Source organism: Dromaius novaehollandiae, chromosome 4 (genome assembly GCF_036370855.1).
Source record: "Dromaius novaehollandiae isolate bDroNov1 chromosome 4, bDroNov1.hap1, whole genome shotgun sequence".
Classification (NCBI taxonomy): domain Eukaryota; kingdom Metazoa; phylum Chordata; class Aves; order Casuariiformes; family Dromaiidae; genus Dromaius; species Dromaius novaehollandiae.
In genome coordinates this window covers 42789262-42805249 of record NC_088101.1, presented here as the reverse complement: position 1 = coordinate 42805249, position 15988 = coordinate 42789262, and the positions used below count along the sequence as shown (strand labels likewise).

Below are 15988 nucleotides of genomic sequence, written 5' to 3'. Positions count from 1 at the left end.
CCTCTTCCCAATGCCTCGGGCCAATGGTCTAACATAACCTCATCCAGAGAGGCACAAACCTAACACCTCCCAGCCTTTTCCCACCATTCTTTGCTATCTAATGAAAGACACTAACTTTAACTGAAGAAAAAAATATATATATTTTAGTAGCAACCAAAAAATCATGTTCCTTTCTCTGCTTTCCAGATTTCTTTTGCTTTAGGCTTTGTGACTGGGCCAAGCAGCTCTGGAGAACTCCACATGGCTCTGAAATAAGTACTTCACTATAGCAAAATCTTCTGAACTATATTACCCTAAGACTGGATGGTAACATTACAGCTACCAGACGAGAGAATTTAGTTCTAAAAAAGGAGATATGCAAAAAGACTGATGGAAATTTTATATATCCTTACCTTTTCTACAACCATCTCCACTTCTTATCCCCTTCTCCCTTCCCTCCCCATCCCAGCAACTGTTTTTAAGCTTTATTATCACAGATCAAAACCATATCCATCAACTGAAATATTCAAACCACTAGCAGCATCACTGATATAGACATTACAGTCTTAACACAAGTGGATGTTTTTCATGCCAGTATACACAATTTTATTTGACAAGTGGGCAATGACAGAAACAGCAAGAAAACACATAATTGTGCAAATATGACTGTTTGTTAGCACACCCAGTCTACCTAGCCAGAAACTCAGGAACTAAGAGATTACCATTTTTCATTTCAACAACTGTGGACATTCTCTGCACTAACAACATGATTTGACATGTAACATTTTTCCTTTCACACCTGTAGCTCATATGCATACAATCTACTTTTGTTTTTATAGGCCCCAATACACACTTCTTAAAAACACTAAATTTCATTAACACACACAAGGTTGCACAACTAAATGACATGAGTATAATAACAAATCAAAATTAAACTAAAGAGTTTTTTTCCAACCATAGATATTAACTCCCTAAAATTCACTTAAAGGTGTCCAAGAGATAACTACTCTTCTTGAAACACTCGCCCTTTTCCAAGAATCACCACAGTCAAAACGACTAGCATATTACTAAATTGCTACAGATTGAGAAATTTGCTACCGATAACCCCTTAAATCCAAGCTATAAATCTTATAGTCTTCCCAGAATGGACATGTAGAAGGTAGGAGCTTATATCCTATCAGGCTTTGGTTGGAAGGGTCACTATAAAAAAAATAAGACATACTTCCCATAAGCCAAGTTGGGTTTCTTTGTATTTTTTAAAAACATTATAAACAGCAGCTAAGTTAGTTCCAGGTTCAATTGCACAGAAATCAAAGAGAAAACATGAACACAAAAACACGTTGGGCTACAGCGTGGCAATACATAGACATAAGGTTTTATTACTGAATGATTTTGGACAGCAGGTCATCAAAGCTTAAATAACTTCTGCCAGTCTAAGACATTTGGAGAAGAAAATAATGGAAGCTTAAAGACAATACAAGGCTGCCTTACAGAAAGGCCTACTCCCAAACAACACTGATGCACTGATCTAGATAACAAAGAGAACATCTGTGCAAAGGCTTTCACATAGTCCAATTCTCCTGTGCTGTGTAAGAAGAATATTTTGCACAATTTTGAAACACAGCTTTAGGTTTTTATTTTGTCTGAAACAGAAGCTTATTACAATTTCTATTTCATATGGCCATGTTTTTTTAATTACAACAATAGTAAAAATTGCAGGAAGAGAACCAGGTAACACTGAGGCCCCTTACACAGGACTATGTGACAAATCCCCAGCAAAATTAGATGCTTTCGAATACATGCAGAAATATTGAAGAGCATGGTTAAGAGCCATATATAACCACCAAATGACCAATGGGGGGGGGGGAGGGGGGAAGTAGTGCTTCTATTATTAGAAGCATATCCATCAAAAAGTTTAGAAGCAAAACATTTACTGCCTCTCTGACATCACAGCAAATACTTAAATTTTGCTCTAAAAAAATTAAATTTGTTCTTCAGCTGTAAAAAGATATATGCACAATCTACAAATCTCCTACAACCTTGGCTTCTAAGAAAATGCTTATCAGAAACTTACCTTTAGAAATGCTAAGTATGAATATTCATGTAGAGAGGAAAAAAGAACATTTTTATGAATCACTGATAAAATACATATCTAGTGACCAAACTACGTACTTTTTAAATAGGATCTTTAAGTAGAATTCAGTAGGGTAATCTTGTGAAGCAGGTAAGATATTCAGGTCTGCGTGGCAAGCAAACCTTAATTGTGAAATTTTGCCTCGAAGGTTTCAAGCCCTTTTACCATTAACTTCACATCAAATGAAAGTAGTAAGATGACTGGCAAATGAAGAATAACTGGAGCTGAACTGCCACTTTTAATAACCCAGTTTCCATTTAAACAGGGAGATGGCCGTAGGGTTTGAGAATTTGTCACTAGCATGTACACCCACCGACAGTAAAGTAAATGCAGATGAGATAAGCCAATTTTAAATAATATATTCCATTTTACTCCTTTGGCCATTAAAAAAAACTAAATAGACATTATGGACATTAACGGCTTTTTTTTTTTTTTTTAAAGAAGGATAAAAATTTAAATTACCATGTTTACACTGAATGTGGATAACTATTTTCTGCATTACATGTAAGTAATGGAAATGCACTTTTTATAACTACAGCTGAGGAAGCAGGCATGAACAAAATTTTCACAATGAACAAACTTTGATTAAATAAACAGAGCAATTGTGTTATTTTTCGTGTTAACAAGTAGGGATATAAGAATTTAGCTTATCCACAATGAGACACAAAGTTATGCCTCAGGGAGGTGATACACACACAGGTCAATTATTAACAGCTCCAACAGTTGTAGCTATTTTAATAGATTTTTCTAAGGAACACAGAAGACTAGCACGGGCTTCCAAATTTCAATGCTAGTCGCATCATCTCTGATAAAAAAAAATTGTCTGTGACTTGGAGTTCAGTTGTAATGCTCTTTTAAGACCTAGCCTTCCTGACCACAATAATGGTCTGGCATGTCCAATATAAATGACTGGGTTATATGCTCCAAGTTCATTTCCTATAGTTTAAAACTGAGTGAATTGATTCTATTATCTCTATCGTATCACTTATCTCCTCTAGTACTAACAAAGAATTTTTCAAAACATATGTATATTTATAAAATTAGGATTCAGTGGTTCAGAAGAATATCTTCCTATATGTATGGTGAATTTATGAAACAAAAAAAAGAGGATCCTTTCAAGTCTAAAAATACTAAAAAAGTTACTGAAATTAGACCACAGATTCTGCAGGATTTTCTCACCATGTGGATCTCATTTACCAATAAAAATATAAAGCTACAACTCAGACTGACCTAGTTTATATGCAACTTTAAAATGCTCCTTTTTAAAAATCAAAGATCATTCGGTGTTAAGCTTTCAGGTTTATCCCATTAAACATTAAATCACAGAGGTGAAATACTAGAGCAAGCACAATCTGCATTAGCATCTATATCCAGAAACTGCCAAACTGCCTAACAAATCTACTGAATAAATCATGGGGAAAAAAATGTCAAGAAGTGAGTAAATAGGAAGGACAGGCAAACAACCAAAGTGAAGATGAAGTCACATGAAAGGAGTGACAAAGGAAATCAGTGCAAAAGAATAGCAAAAAGCACTTCAAGTTAACCCAGATTTCACAATTTTCTGTTCGTGCACTGTATTTCCTCAGACGTATATTTCCTGGTAACTTTTGCCTGTCTTGAGTATGTGCATAACTAACAGCCTTTATTGGTTCACCATATAATTCAATTTAAACCAACAGTTAGAAGGAGCCATGAGAGTGGGTTTGAACAAAAAACACCATTCTACATAATGGATACAAAAAGCAATTACCTACAGAAGGACAAATCAATGCAGTGATCACTAGTAAATTAGTATGCAAAATGAATGAAGATCCTATCAGTCAGATTATAATCTAATCTACCCACCTGCATTCTGACTTCGCGCATTTCCCATGCATAACTGATCAGTTAATGCATTTCATTAGACAGTAATCTAAACTTGCAGAATGGTTAAAGTGTGGCATAAAAATTTGTTCACATCTTCCTCATGATAGTCAGTACAGGAAAAATACGTATGTATAAAAGAAGCCATACAGATGCATTATTTGTATATGTGGTGGATATAAACATAGAGATGATACCAAACAACCCAGAAAAAGTGCATTTAGAGCATAGGTTAGCTGCAGTAAGTGAAAAATATGATAAATGTATTGTTTCAACAAGCTGTTTGCACAAACAAAGAAACTGCAGTCTTCAGTTTTCTATTGTAAATCTGAAATGACGTTAGATCACATCCCTGCTAATTATAAGCCATGTTAGATTTGTGGATTTGTCACCTTTGGCACAAGAAGCTGGTCACTACTACTATGACAAAATAGATGCAAGACCAAATGACAACTTACTCTAATGAGAAGACATCCCACATCCGCTAGTCCTGCATAATCTCACTGGTTACAAAAATTAATACAATGTACTTCGCCAAGCAAGAGTCACTATTAGCTCTCTTGTTGACACCAGCAAATTTTTCCACTGTTGAATTATGAAAATGAGGGAGCTCGTTTGTGTTTACAGACTATGCACTGAGTGAGGGAGTTGGCATTAAACCCGGTCTTTAACACTTTTCAGAATGAATTAATTCTTTGAACACTATGTGAAAGGAAGGAGAAACACTTACTAGTACAGAACTTCATTTGCTTCATGCCTTTCATATCTAACAGTTTCGCACATCAGTCTGAAAGAGAAGGAAAGAAGTCATTTTTTAATTATGATTCATATCGGTGTCACAAAAGACTTCACTTTCCAAAGTTAGTCAGCACTTCCACACTTGCCTCCAGCACTTACAGAAACTACGATCAATTTTAAGCTAAGCTGATTCTTAATTTAAAAAAATAAACTGTTAAGTCCAAGTATTAAAGTTATTAGCTCATCCATTATCATATTTGATTTAGGATCTTGGATGTAATTGCTTCCATTAAAAAAAAAATCTATAAAATGGGCAAAGTGATATTGATCTCATTTTTAAAGTGATCTGATAAAAACATGTTACTTTATTACGAAACAATTCACAATTTTAGAAATGGATACAAACTTACAATATGTAATACTGATCAGAGACACCATGATATAAGCAATCCTTCCTTTTTCAAGTCAAGCCCAATAGATAAGACAAGAAATTACGTCACGTGGTAATCTGATGCTTCTCAACCTGCTAAAATTAAGAAACTTAACCTAAAAATTACCAAGAGATTTTAATGCTGAGCTCCCAGTGAGTTAGAAGCAGAAAGAATTTCCTGCAGGAAAATCTTCTCCGTCTAGAGGGGAGGATTAAACATTTTTGCATTCAGTATGTGCCTGACAAACATGGCATAATAGAGAGTAATTATAGAAGAGCTTACCACATATTAGGAAATGCAAAGTTAATTTTGTGTTAACATCAACACAACATTTCTTTCTACTGTCTCAAAGAAATGCACACTGTAAATTTTTGGGGGGTGGGGAAGAAACAAAACCCACCACCTCCCTTGGACCCACACTGGCACTGAAGGAGACTGCAAGCACCAAGGCGATTTGACAGACAAGCATACAGAGATTTGCTTAAGAGGCTCACACAGGCATTAAAGTGAGGAACTATATTTAAATTTGGAGAAGAAATCCTAGCTCCTTGCAGAATTAGTCATCAGAACCTCGATGTACCAATGACCTGGAGCAGACTCCAATGATATCATGAGACAAAAAACCTCTCAAGTGCTAATGAGCAGACAGGTTGATTTGAGGCCCAAAGGAGTAGGTCTGAGTTTCGTGTAAACTTTAAAGGGCTTCTTACTGCCATTTCCCATGGCATTTCCTGAGTTCACTGATTTCAGCAGCCAATGTGCTGTGGCAGGAATTACCTTAGCACTCCCTTCTTTCAAGATTTTACTTATTGGTTCAGTCCACTAAGAAATAACACTTTTCTGTCCACAGTGATAGTGGTTTATTGACAATTCATAATCTGTTAATAAAAAATTTTGAGTTGTTCATCTGTTTGCTCAACAATCAAGTTTTGTTATCACAGCCTTCCCCCTATTCTCCAGTATTTACTCAATGATCTATGCACTATGGAGTCAACCATTTCTGAGAGCCTTTCTTACAAGCAATTTCCAAATAAAATTTCTGCTAACTAAAACACTTTTTGCTTCCTTGCACAGCAAGCAGCATTTTGAACCTCAGACTTTCTCTTTTTGAGACAGTGTCCACCAGCAGAGGATTAAGTCTTGCCAAAATTCGTTACAGACCCAGAAAAGCTACTGTCTGCTTCAAACCCTAAGGTCTTCATACTCGCTCTGATCCTCTGTTTTGGGAGGGAATTTGAGGGTGGGCATGAGGTTACTGGTAACAAGATCATTAAAGGCATCAGAAAAAAAAAAAAAGAAAGAAATCTTTGCTAGGAACAAGTTTTAAAAATGAAAATACTGTTCAAGGAACATGCAAGACAGTCTATACCCTGTTGGTCAAAAAAGATTCTGGGCAATAGGCCATCTAGGAGTAGGAGTTATAGGAAACAGAATCACTTTATTAAACAAGCAAGTTTTGTTCCCCTGTGAATTTGGAGCAAAGGGAATGCATTCTTCATTCAGTCAAGCGAGTTCACCACTCCACACTGGCACTGCATGCGAGTTTTATGGTGTTTTGATATGATTGGATAGTAATAAATAGCTGGAAAAGCCTCTCTTACAGGAGAGAGCCAAGTGTGTCAATCCTGGTATTAAACTGAAACAGTCAGAAGTTACAGTTACTGAACAGTAGAAACTATATTACCTCTTCAAATATTTAGAAAATAGCATTAATTCTGGCCAATTCGAGTGTTCAATTTTCACTAGAATATGATCTTTGTCCACCTCCTGAACAAATGTAATAAAGTCAAGATTATATCACATCAGCAGGCTGTAAGTTATTCACTACTAAGGGCTGTATTTAATACACTAGTTCTAATGCATCCCAGAGGTATTTGTGGCATCTCGCTGCCACAAGAAATGCTGTATCCTCAACAACACTATAAGGACTTTTTCTCCCACAGTTGCAGGGGAATCCAGCATTTCCCATGTATGGTACTATAAACAGAAGCTCTCTTCTAGGAATTCACTGTGCTGGGAGAGCTACACAAGTTCCACACATTCCTCAGCAAGAATCTCATTCTGGACAGGAAGCCAAAAACCACATATCAACATATCGTGCAACCATATGTGCATACTTTGGTCTTTGTTAACAAGTTAAAAGTCAGTTCAATTCCAGCTACGCGGAACTGGATATATTAAAAGTCCTGCATATGATAGTGTAACAGAAAACACTAACGGAGTATAATCATGTCTTCCTTCCAAAGCAGATGTAATTACACAGTTTTTAAGTCAACAGTCACATTGCAAAATGTGTCTCAAGCACTTCAAGGAAAAAAAAGCCTTGTATTTTCTCAAAATTGCAAAACAGTGGCTACAATGACAAAGCAAGAGGCCAAAAATTAGCACCTAAAAAAGCGTTATTCAAGTCAAAGTCAGCTTCTTCAGCAGATGGCTTCAGCATCTTCAGGTGTGGCAAATGTTGGCAAGCCCCAGGAGGTTAAATATTAGTAATTTACCCCATTTCCTTGTAGAGCATACAGGAGATGTGCCAGCTTCCTTTTGTATCCCCCAGCCCCACACCGATGTCCAAATACTACCATCTGAGATTTCTGCAGGTAAGGTGTTTATGTGAGGGCAACTGAAACAATGCCTTAAAGTCAAACACATGCACATCTTTAAAAGAGAGAAATTTCAAAAGCTTTTACTTGTATTTCTTTCCTTGAATTTTAAGCCACAAAAACATTGTGGCTTAAATTAATAAAAAAAATCTCAATTATATTTATTAGTAGTTTTTGTGACTAAGTATCATTTGCATGTGTAGTACATAATTTGTCTAAAACTTCTGCACAATAGCAAACACAAATTAACACAGAACCTGAACAACAGATTCTGTTATTACAGTACATAAACGATTAGGGCTATATATGGACTTTCATTCAGGACTGGAACTTGTACTTTGTATGTACAGCATTTACTTCTAGTCTGAAAGTCTGAAAAGAAAAAAATGCATGCGTAAGTGAAATTAGAGCAGCAAGCAGGGATACACACATATAACATGAAAGTGTAGGTATAACAAGGCCAATATAGAAAAGAAGAACAGCATACAAAAAATGGCCAGCTTTTCGATTTGAGGTATGGCACAGAAAAGTGGTGTACCATTACCAAGATCTCTGCTCCTTTGCTTTGTTAGTGCATCAGTATATATTAATGCATTAAATATTCCAGCAATAATGTTTCAATAAATGCTAAGTTAGTACAGTTATGACATACAACTACAAATCACCACATTTTTCTGACAGCTGAAAGTTTGTTCCTAGTAGAAATTTTATTTTACAGCCAAAAAAAGAGAGCAACATCTTTGTATTTGTTTTAACTGAATTTTAGTTTCCTAATAATTTCACCATATGTCTGTCTGTCATGACCACATCTTCACACAGCACCTTACTGTGAAGAATTTCAGCTGTCATGGAGGATTAAATTTAAAGTCTGTTAAATGACTTTCTAATCAACTAAAACTACAGATTATGCTAAGAATTATGAATCATCTGGACGTGGGAGTGATGAAAAGATGTGTAAAAAGTGTTCCTATAGGAGCTGGAGAATTCAGCTCTGAATTTTAGTAACAGAGGGAGATTCTAAACAAATTGCACTTGTCCTCTACCCATCTCCAGTCTCTCCATTTCAGGCAGAAAACTGGCCCCTTTACTTTTCCATAGTGCTCCCCACAAAATCCTCAAGACTATCATATCTTTCTTTTCCAATCTCTCTTCTCTATTCGAAACTTCCTCAGTATGAAAACAGAGGGGAGGAATAACCATAAAAGAAGGTCTGCCGAAAGACAGCTTAAGATATAGTGCATGCCTCTGGTATAAACTGCTTAGCTGTCCAGATACTCAAGGAACAGAAAATTTGGAGACTGAGGTACATAAGGGATTTCAATTGACCTTTTCCATGGGAGAGGGGAGAACGGGACAGCCAGATACATCTTGCTCTAATCTTCCCCTCTCAGAAGCAGATGAAAAATCATTTCCATTGGGCCTCTCTAAATAAATTCAGGTTTGGATGCATATCTAGGATGGAAAAAGTTTTACACCGAAGAGTTTGAACTGCAGACAAAACTACAAGCAGTTGAAAATATTTTAAAAATAGAAATGTTACAAATTTCTTCATTGTATTCAACCTTGACGACACTTCCTCCCGTAAAAGGGAAAACTTGCTGTAATAAGTAAGTCTGTAATAAAAATGATGAATTATTTCATACCAACCACGGAATTCTGGTTTAATTAAATGCAAGTGTAATGAAAAATGTCTGCAGCCAACTTGGCCTTTCTGATGGAAGGGTCAACATGCAAGTGATGAACAGATGATTAAAATACTATTTCCAAATTTTATAAGAAAATAAATCATATCTTTACAGTTATGTCTATAAGAAATACATGTTTCTACACAACTCTGACCACCTTTCTCCACACACAAGCAGTAGCATTTTGATAAAGTATCCTACCTTAGCTGATGTTCTCTCAGATTAGACAAGGCTTCCATTCCATGTAAATAGGAATACACAATCTCCAAATCCTAAAAATATATGGGAAACACATATTAGAATTCTCAAATGGGTACAAATTATTAAAATACTGTTTTTGTAAAGCTTCTGGAGTTCTCCTAGTATGGGCAACAGGAGCATTTGAAATAGCACATTTACAAGAGGTTAAATGAATAACTTTGATTATATTTTGGAAATCTACAAGGGGAAGAACGATGCTGTCCACATCATAAAATATAAATAGGAAGACCTTTACATTTTGGCTGTCACTACTCACGTTCAGTAAACGAGTCGGGTCCAGAATTCCAGTACTTTGCAACTACTACTGCCCTCCTTCCCACTGCCAACATACTTAAAACCTTAATTTATTTTGCAAAGCAAGTTCATGGGAAGTAGTCTTTTTACGTTCAGGGGAAAAGAAAAAAAATCTGATAAAATTCCCACTGTAAAAAAAAAATCTGAAATTATATCCTCTTCAAGTGGAAGGTAAATTACAAAATATATATTTAAACGAGAAAAAAGCTCACCATGAACAGAAAATTACTAAGATGATTAAAAAAATGAATACAATCCTAGTTACACAGCAAAGTTTAAAAGTCAAGACAAATTCAACCAAAACAATTGTTGTGGACATCAGATACTCAGCTCACAAAACAACACTGATGAAGAGAGAAAAAGAACATCCAAGACTAAAATTTAGCAAGATATAACTATGGAAACCCTGAGGTTTTGCTAATGTTGTCCTTAAGCCACTGGAACACTTAAGAAAACTTCCATGCTGCCCACAACTGTTATAATGACTTAACTTTGGCTCATGGATTTCATGTTGTTTCATCATTCGTTTAGGAAAGCGGCTGGTTAGGAGACACTATCACCCACAATTCATTGAAAAATCAGAGTAGGGGCTTGCAACCAATAGCTGGGACTGACATCGATACCAAATACTCCCGTAGCTCACTAGAAAAAGATGTTTTCAAGCAGCGAAATAGATCAAAGCTAATTATTTGTGACAGATTATGCCATCAGGAGAATTCGTCGGTTCAAAATGGAAAGTGAAGTACAGAAATACTTCAGTTTTCCGACACACTGAAAGCGCACAGATGTGGTATCTTGGTGAAAGACTTCACTCCTGAAGTCACACACAGAACCTTGATTTAAGTGAGAAAAATAAAGATAAAATCTAGTTAAAAGTATTAAATGTACAAACGTTACTGTACTTGTCTAAACCACAGCGTGGATCAGAAAATACACTAGGAGTTGCAATCAATGGTTGAGACTAAATAAATGTCTGTCATTTGGTATACACCATTTGAGAAAGCAGAAGAAACGCACAAGCCAAAATCCTGTGATTTCTCTTCTATCCTGGCCCTTGCGTTCCCTCGTCCACAAGGGGGTCCGGTCCTCTTGCGAGGAGCACTGCAGAGAACACGCGACGGACAAAATCCATCACATTATGCACGGTTTGGGAGGAAGAGGAAGGCGGGGAAGGCCTTTACACATAGAAAGCCTTGAAGAGAAAATACAGCATTCACTCACAATGCAGTGTCAATTACTATAGGGCGTTTTAAAGCCCCCGGCTGCCACAGGCAGTGACCTTCTCACTTGTCCGTCGGGCTGAGGGTGAGGCGGCGCCGGCGGGAGCCCTGCTCAGGCCCCGGGGTGGCACAGGCCTGACGCGGCCCCCAAGCACGGCACCACTGCTGCCTGCCGGCACCGCTTGGCTGCACGAGCCGCCAGCGGATCGGTGGGGACCAGATGCCCAGAGCACCGGATTACATGGAGAAGGGCCTGGTGAGAAGGTGCTGCTGTAATTCACCTTGAGCAAGCCTGTCCAACAACGCACACAGAAAGGAAGGAGAAAAACTAGCTGCCACCACCTCCTCCACTTCAGGGCTCGCACTGAGGTTGCTCTCAAGTGGCACAGATTTTGTGCACGATAAAACAGACTAATCCAAGAGTCATTAGAGATACTGACTTACAGGGATCTCTCTAGATCTGGAAGTGGAAGTATATGGTCAAAGGGATGCATGGGTATTTTGCTTCCAAAATTGCTAGGTGACACCCCCCTAGAGATCAATACCACCGATGAGCAAAGCAGCGAAGAATGCAGATTTTGTTCCTAGAGCAGTGCAGTACTGAACGCGCCTCAAGTGAGTAAAAGCAAGGAGGAATTGCATTTTTAATCACTGAAGGGAGCAATTATCACCAGCTCCACAAGTAACAGACAAGATCAGTTTACTGAGCACTTTAAAATAAACCTTCTCTTCAAAATACAGTCATACTTGTTTAATATTTGCAAATATAGCCTTCCATAGGTTCTCACACCAGCACACCAGGAATGCAGCCTGGAGGAGACCTTGCCTCTCAACTTTGCACCCAACGACCTGCAAAGGGTTGGGGGGAGGAGGAGGAGGCGGCGGCGGCGGCAGGAAGGAAGGGAAGAGGGGCAAAACCTCCTGAACAAACCTCCGCTTGACACAATGCAGCAACAGAGGGAAGATGACGTTGAAGACACCTCACAAGGACGGAATCAACTTCTGGAGGGAGGTTGCAAAAAAGCAGCAACAAAACAGACCAGTGCTCCAGGCAGTGGGGTCCTCTCAGAGCAAACAGTCATTACCACACTGCAGCTGCTGTGCACTAGCATTTTATCAGACAAACGATTCCTGAAAGTGTGCTGCAGCTCAGTCTCTAAGGAGCACCTGCCTTCCCAGGGGGTGAAGAGTCTGGAGAGGGAACAGCTCCCTCTAGCACTGAAAGTTTAGAACTGAAATTTAACTAACAAATTCCAGCATCATTCCTTTCATTGAGCTCCCAATGCCGCAAGATAAAGAAAGCTAGAGCAGAGTCAGCCAAAAGAGCTGAATATATTTTCATATATTGCCATTAGGCACTGCACATTTCCATTCAAGTTGCAGCATTAAAATGTAGGAAAGCAATTTCCTTCCCCCACCCCCAAAACAAACAAACAAAACCCCACTGAATTATCCCATTAGTCATCTCAGTTTTCCATTTATCCCAGAAAAACCTATGCTTTTTTCAAGCAAACATTAACATATTCATTATTGAGCATAAGTGTTTTATAGCAGTTTCAACTTCTCAAATTAAAAGCGAGTTACTGTAATTTAAGAGTTCTTCAGAAATTTTTCCACCAAGTGTTTTAAAATCCTAAATAGATTCAGAATGCTTGAAACAGTGAAGTTATAAAAGGCATTTTACAGAACTTAAGCAGGCCAGCTATGCAATTTTCAGTTCTGATATTCTAGATAACTGCCAAGAAGGTAAAAACAATTAAAATCCTCAGGAAAAGAACTCTGTCTTTCAAAAATAACATGATTTGCCTTCATGATTTAAACAGGAGAGTTGAACAAAATCTTACAAGCAGCAACTAAATTCAGCCACACTGTGGCTTAAACAAACGTTTTTGGACAACGCACAATGTTCCTGAAAACTACCTTTAACATTAATCCATAGCATATGTAGAGGCATGCAGGTGACAGCAGCAATTTGATGCACTTTTTCTACTGTATTAGTTTTTAAAATACATTCATTCAAATTACCACAAGGTGGCAGACTGAGCCATCAAAAGTTCAGAGCCAAGGTGATTTTCTTTACACACACTTTCTCCTTTCATTTTAAAAACATCCAATACTTTGTAACGGCCTATTTTAAGCTTATTTAAAAAGCTAATTTTAACCAACACAGCTGATAAAATACTCTGCTACAATAAGCTATATTGATAAAAAAGCACCGGGAATCACAGACTTTCTGCTTTCAACTTCTATCCAGTCAGAGAAACTTTAAAAAGATTTAAAAAGATGACTGCAATAACAACGTACAGACTCAGTAGGTCTTGCTACATAAAGACTTTTGGCAACAGTTTGAAAGAAATACGTCAACAGAAACTCTAAAAGCAGAAATTAAATTAATGCAAGCAAAAATTACCACAGTTAAAAAAAAAATGTTTTCTTTCTTTAGACGAACAAGCAGGCCAGAAGACTGGAATCTAATTTACACTTAAATGTCTACTACAACCAAAGCTGTACGCTTGACCACCGTATGGGGAGCAGTCTGAAGCTTGTTTAATCCGCTGTTATTTCTCCGTGTGTGTCAGTGGTGTCAGCTGGCTCGGTTTAAAGTTCTGCCTAAGCTTTGGGACAGAACAGAGACTCAAGTCTAACAGCTCAACTTCAACTAGGTCTGTAAAAACGTACCTGTCTGCAACCTTACCTGTGCTCTTAACTATAATAAAAAGTCTGCATATGATTATGTACAGACATTTCTCATCATTTTACTCTGGTTTCAACTGTTTTGGCAAGGCCAACTACACAAGCCAGATAAACCAAAATGAGAATGCTGGCCCCAAATTCTCACTGGTTTAATTCAGAAAATGCTGCTTTACTGAAGTGAAAGATAGACACACATCAAAATTTACACCGCTCTCTAAAAACTGCAGACTTCTAGTTTTTTCAGTCCTGGTTTGCATTAAGATGGGAAACTACCATCCTAATTTAACTATTCATCCTTGCCACAGCTAAAATGCAAAGTGCTGACCTGAGAAATTCAATGCTCTATTACGAAAGAAATTTGCTCATTTCTCCAAAAGTGTGGCAAATGCAGAGATGCTTTCTCTTTCCTCTTACAATAGTTTTTTTTATTATTATTTTAAATTAAAGAGTAAGAACAAAATACAAGCTAATTTCTTAATTCACCACCGTCAATAAAAGCTTCTCAAAGTACCTAACGTTCATCTGAGCCTCAAAATTACCTGCTATACAGCTATTTCTGAAAGGTTGATCTTCATTAAAATGATTCTCCACCTCTAACTCATATTAAGCTGGCCAACACTAAAATCCAAGGGTATCCGTGGGCTTCAAGCAGCGGACGCAGGTGCAGCTCGGCAGACCCGCTCCGCAGCCTCACCCCTCGGCCACGGCACCCGTTCCCGTGGGAGACCGCACCCAAACGCCGAGTTTCGGGGTTGCGAGCCTGGGAGGTCCCACCCTCCCGCCCCTGCCCTCGCGGCGCTGCTGCCACCTCCCTCGCGTCAGCGCTAGCCCTCGCGCCCTCACAGCAGGAACTAATGTCAAACGCTTTTCGCGGCAGCGGCATGAGCTGCCCGCGCTGCAGTCACAAGGTAGGTCCAACGCGTCCTGCAGCTGCACGAGTCCCAGCGCCAGCGTCACGAAGGCAATGGCGCATGTGGCTGCAGAAGGCGGGACCTTAACGTCTCAAACTGGTTTAAATAGGTCATGAAATCACTAGTAAGAAGGCAGGCATTTGTAGTTTTACTATGGCCGAGTACACACTTATTGAGCTTAAGTCTTAGAAGGGGGACCTTCCTTTTCTCTTCTCAACTATTTTAATGCGTTTTTCCTCAATCCATGGTACACTAACAAGGGCAACAATGCCACATTTTTCTTCCTAGCAAGAAATAAAACTGCCGTCTGTTGCTACAGTCTTGGCTCTCTGTCCTTGGAGCTGCATGATCCCAGCCTTTTCCCTTTATTTTTGGCATCCAGCACTAGAGCTCACTGGCCCCTTAGCCTCTCCGCTAGCTATGCCAAGCATTTTTTCCCTGTTTCTTGTATCATTTACCACTTGTCTAGCTGCCTGTACTGGCTCACTAGGGCCAAAGTAGTGCCAGTATTGCCAAAAGGAAGAGACTAGACTTCAGTAACATCAATTCATCTGGCTTAAACAGCTATAGAAGCTCAGTCAGGCCGTTGACACAAATTTCATGGTTAGTTTAGCTGAGACAGCTGAAGCAGCCACCATGCCTTACTTCCGATTAACCCTTTTGCCAGAAATTTCTGTCTCCACAGAAGAGGCACAGAAGAGTCGTTTGTTTACACGAACTAGTTCACATCTGGTTTACACTAAGGCACCGCCAGCAGCTCGGGAGAGGACACAAGGCAGCTCCAGTCAGACCTGCCAGGAGGCAGTAACCTCCAACAGAGCAGCAGGGCAGAGCGAGGGTGGAAGCTACTTCAGGCACCCCCACCAAAGCCGTCTCCAAATGCAGGACTTCAACCTGGGAGCAAGCTCACGTCTTCCAAATATTAGATTGTCAAAAAACAGGCCCAAAACCACCACCAGACTTATTCCAAGGCCAAAAAAAAGCAAATAAAAAAAACAGTATTGCTGATACCAACAACCTTGTCATGCCCAAAGGAAGACAAAGTATTCTACCTGCAGCTTCCCAGCAGATGAAAAAAATCCAACATGTTCGTAATTGCTGCGTAGGAGCATGCCCCGGTATGCATGGGCTTATTAGTGAGCCATACCAAGAGTAATTTGTTGGAGAGATTAAAATGA

General features: G+C 38.7%; 1 protein-coding gene across 10 annotated transcripts in view; it reads right to left on the bottom strand.

Annotated features, from left to right (window-relative positions):
- Nucleotides 1-15988, bottom strand: part of RAPGEF2 (Rap guanine nucleotide exchange factor 2) — a 190978-nt gene that overhangs the window by 124696 nt on the left and 50294 nt on the right. For 9 of the 10 annotated variants that reach the window (XM_064510904.1, XM_064510913.1, XM_064510905.1 and 6 more), the window contains exons 2-3: nucleotides 9632-9702; nucleotides 4707-4763 (exon numbers count right to left, since the gene is read on the bottom strand). In XM_064510904.1, the coding sequence (XP_064366974.1) occupies nucleotides 4707-4763; nucleotides 9632-9702 (128 nt within the window). Of the gene's footprint in view, nucleotides 1-4706; nucleotides 4764-9631; nucleotides 9703-9947; nucleotides 9967-15988 lie in introns of those variants that run through there. The other variant, XM_064510911.1, reaches the window with a different exon arrangement.